This window comes from Volvox carteri (genome assembly GCF_000143455.1).
Source record: "Volvox carteri f. nagariensis unplaced genomic scaffold VOLCAscaffold_36, whole genome shotgun sequence".
In the NCBI taxonomy this organism is placed as follows: domain Eukaryota; kingdom Viridiplantae; phylum Chlorophyta; class Chlorophyceae; order Chlamydomonadales; family Volvocaceae; genus Volvox; species Volvox carteri.
The window spans coordinates 1003045-1004110 of record NW_003307579.1 but is presented as its reverse complement, the minus strand read 5'-3'; the positions used below and the strand labels follow the sequence as shown (position 1 = coordinate 1004110).

Below are 1066 nucleotides of genomic sequence, written 5' to 3'. Positions count from 1 at the left end.
CCCATCAAGGCACCTTGGTGTGTCTGAGGGCCTCCTTCTCCTCCTCCAGCGCCAGTCGGGCTCCGTCCGCCCAGCCGCCGGTACTCGTGGACCTGATCCGCCAACACGTCCGCATGGCGCTTCAAACCAGCCAGCTCGGAGGATAGGAGGGACTTAGCCTAAGGGGGTGGGGGTGGGGGGTTGGATAGGTAAGGGGGGGAGGGCCAGGGGAACACAGCGGACCGTGTCAGAAGGTGTGTGTGTCAGCGGTCGTTAGGTGGTTATAACCACCAGGTGTTTGTGCCGGTGGCGGTGGCGATCCCCCCACAGTGGCTCCTTACGCACACAGTGGCCCCATGAAGCTCACCCGCCTCCTCTGCCCTCCCTCCAACCCGCACATGCACACATACAGACGCACATACATACACACATACAGACGCACATACATACACACATACAGACGCACATACAGACGCACATACACACCTTGACCATTCCTGCGTACTGCTGATCTAATCGAGCCTTCGCGGTCTTCAGTTCCTCGTGCTGGACCTGGTGGGGCATATGAATGAAGGGGGGGGGAGGGGGAGGGCCAGAAAGGGGGTTTAACTGCCAAGACGGGGGACCAACAAAAAACCGCATCGCCTAACAGCGGCATCGGTGCACTATCACATCATACAGAGGAGCCTTAGCAAGGAGCCAAATGACGACTGGTTGAAGGGTGCTGGTAAGAGCAAACGGAAAAGAAAGGCCCCCCCCCACGGGGTTGAGAGTAACGGCCGACAGGAGGGCGGTTAGGAAGGCGGTGCAGTGCAGGACGCAACTAAGAAAAGCAGCACGCACGGGATGGGCATAAGGGGAAATGTGTTTGTATGCCTTAGTAACCCTCGACACCATACATCCGTACATCCGTACACTCGTACTGCCAGATGCACCTGACACCCTCTGCCCGACCCAGTGCCCTACCGTGAGCTCCTTCAGCCTGGCCTCCTTCACCTCCAGCTCCTCGATCTTCTCCCGCGCCAGGGCCATGTCGTCCTGCAGGGCCCGGTGCTGCTCCCCTAGCTGGGCATGGCTGTCCTGGAGG

General features: G+C 59.7%; 1 protein-coding gene across 1 annotated transcript in view; it reads right to left on the bottom strand.

The window, feature by feature from the left end:
• Positions 1 to 1066, bottom strand: part of VOLCADRAFT_105985 (uncharacterized protein) — a gene marked incomplete at both ends in the record, with an annotated part of 34705 nt that overhangs the window by 23563 nt on the left and 10076 nt on the right. Inside the window, 3 exons of the mRNA XM_002953411.1 lie at positions 93 to 158; positions 466 to 531; positions 946 to 1059. Coding sequence (XP_002953457.1) covers positions 93 to 158; positions 466 to 531; positions 946 to 1059 — 246 coding nt within the window. The remainder of the gene's footprint in view (positions 1 to 92; positions 159 to 465; positions 532 to 945; positions 1060 to 1066) is intronic.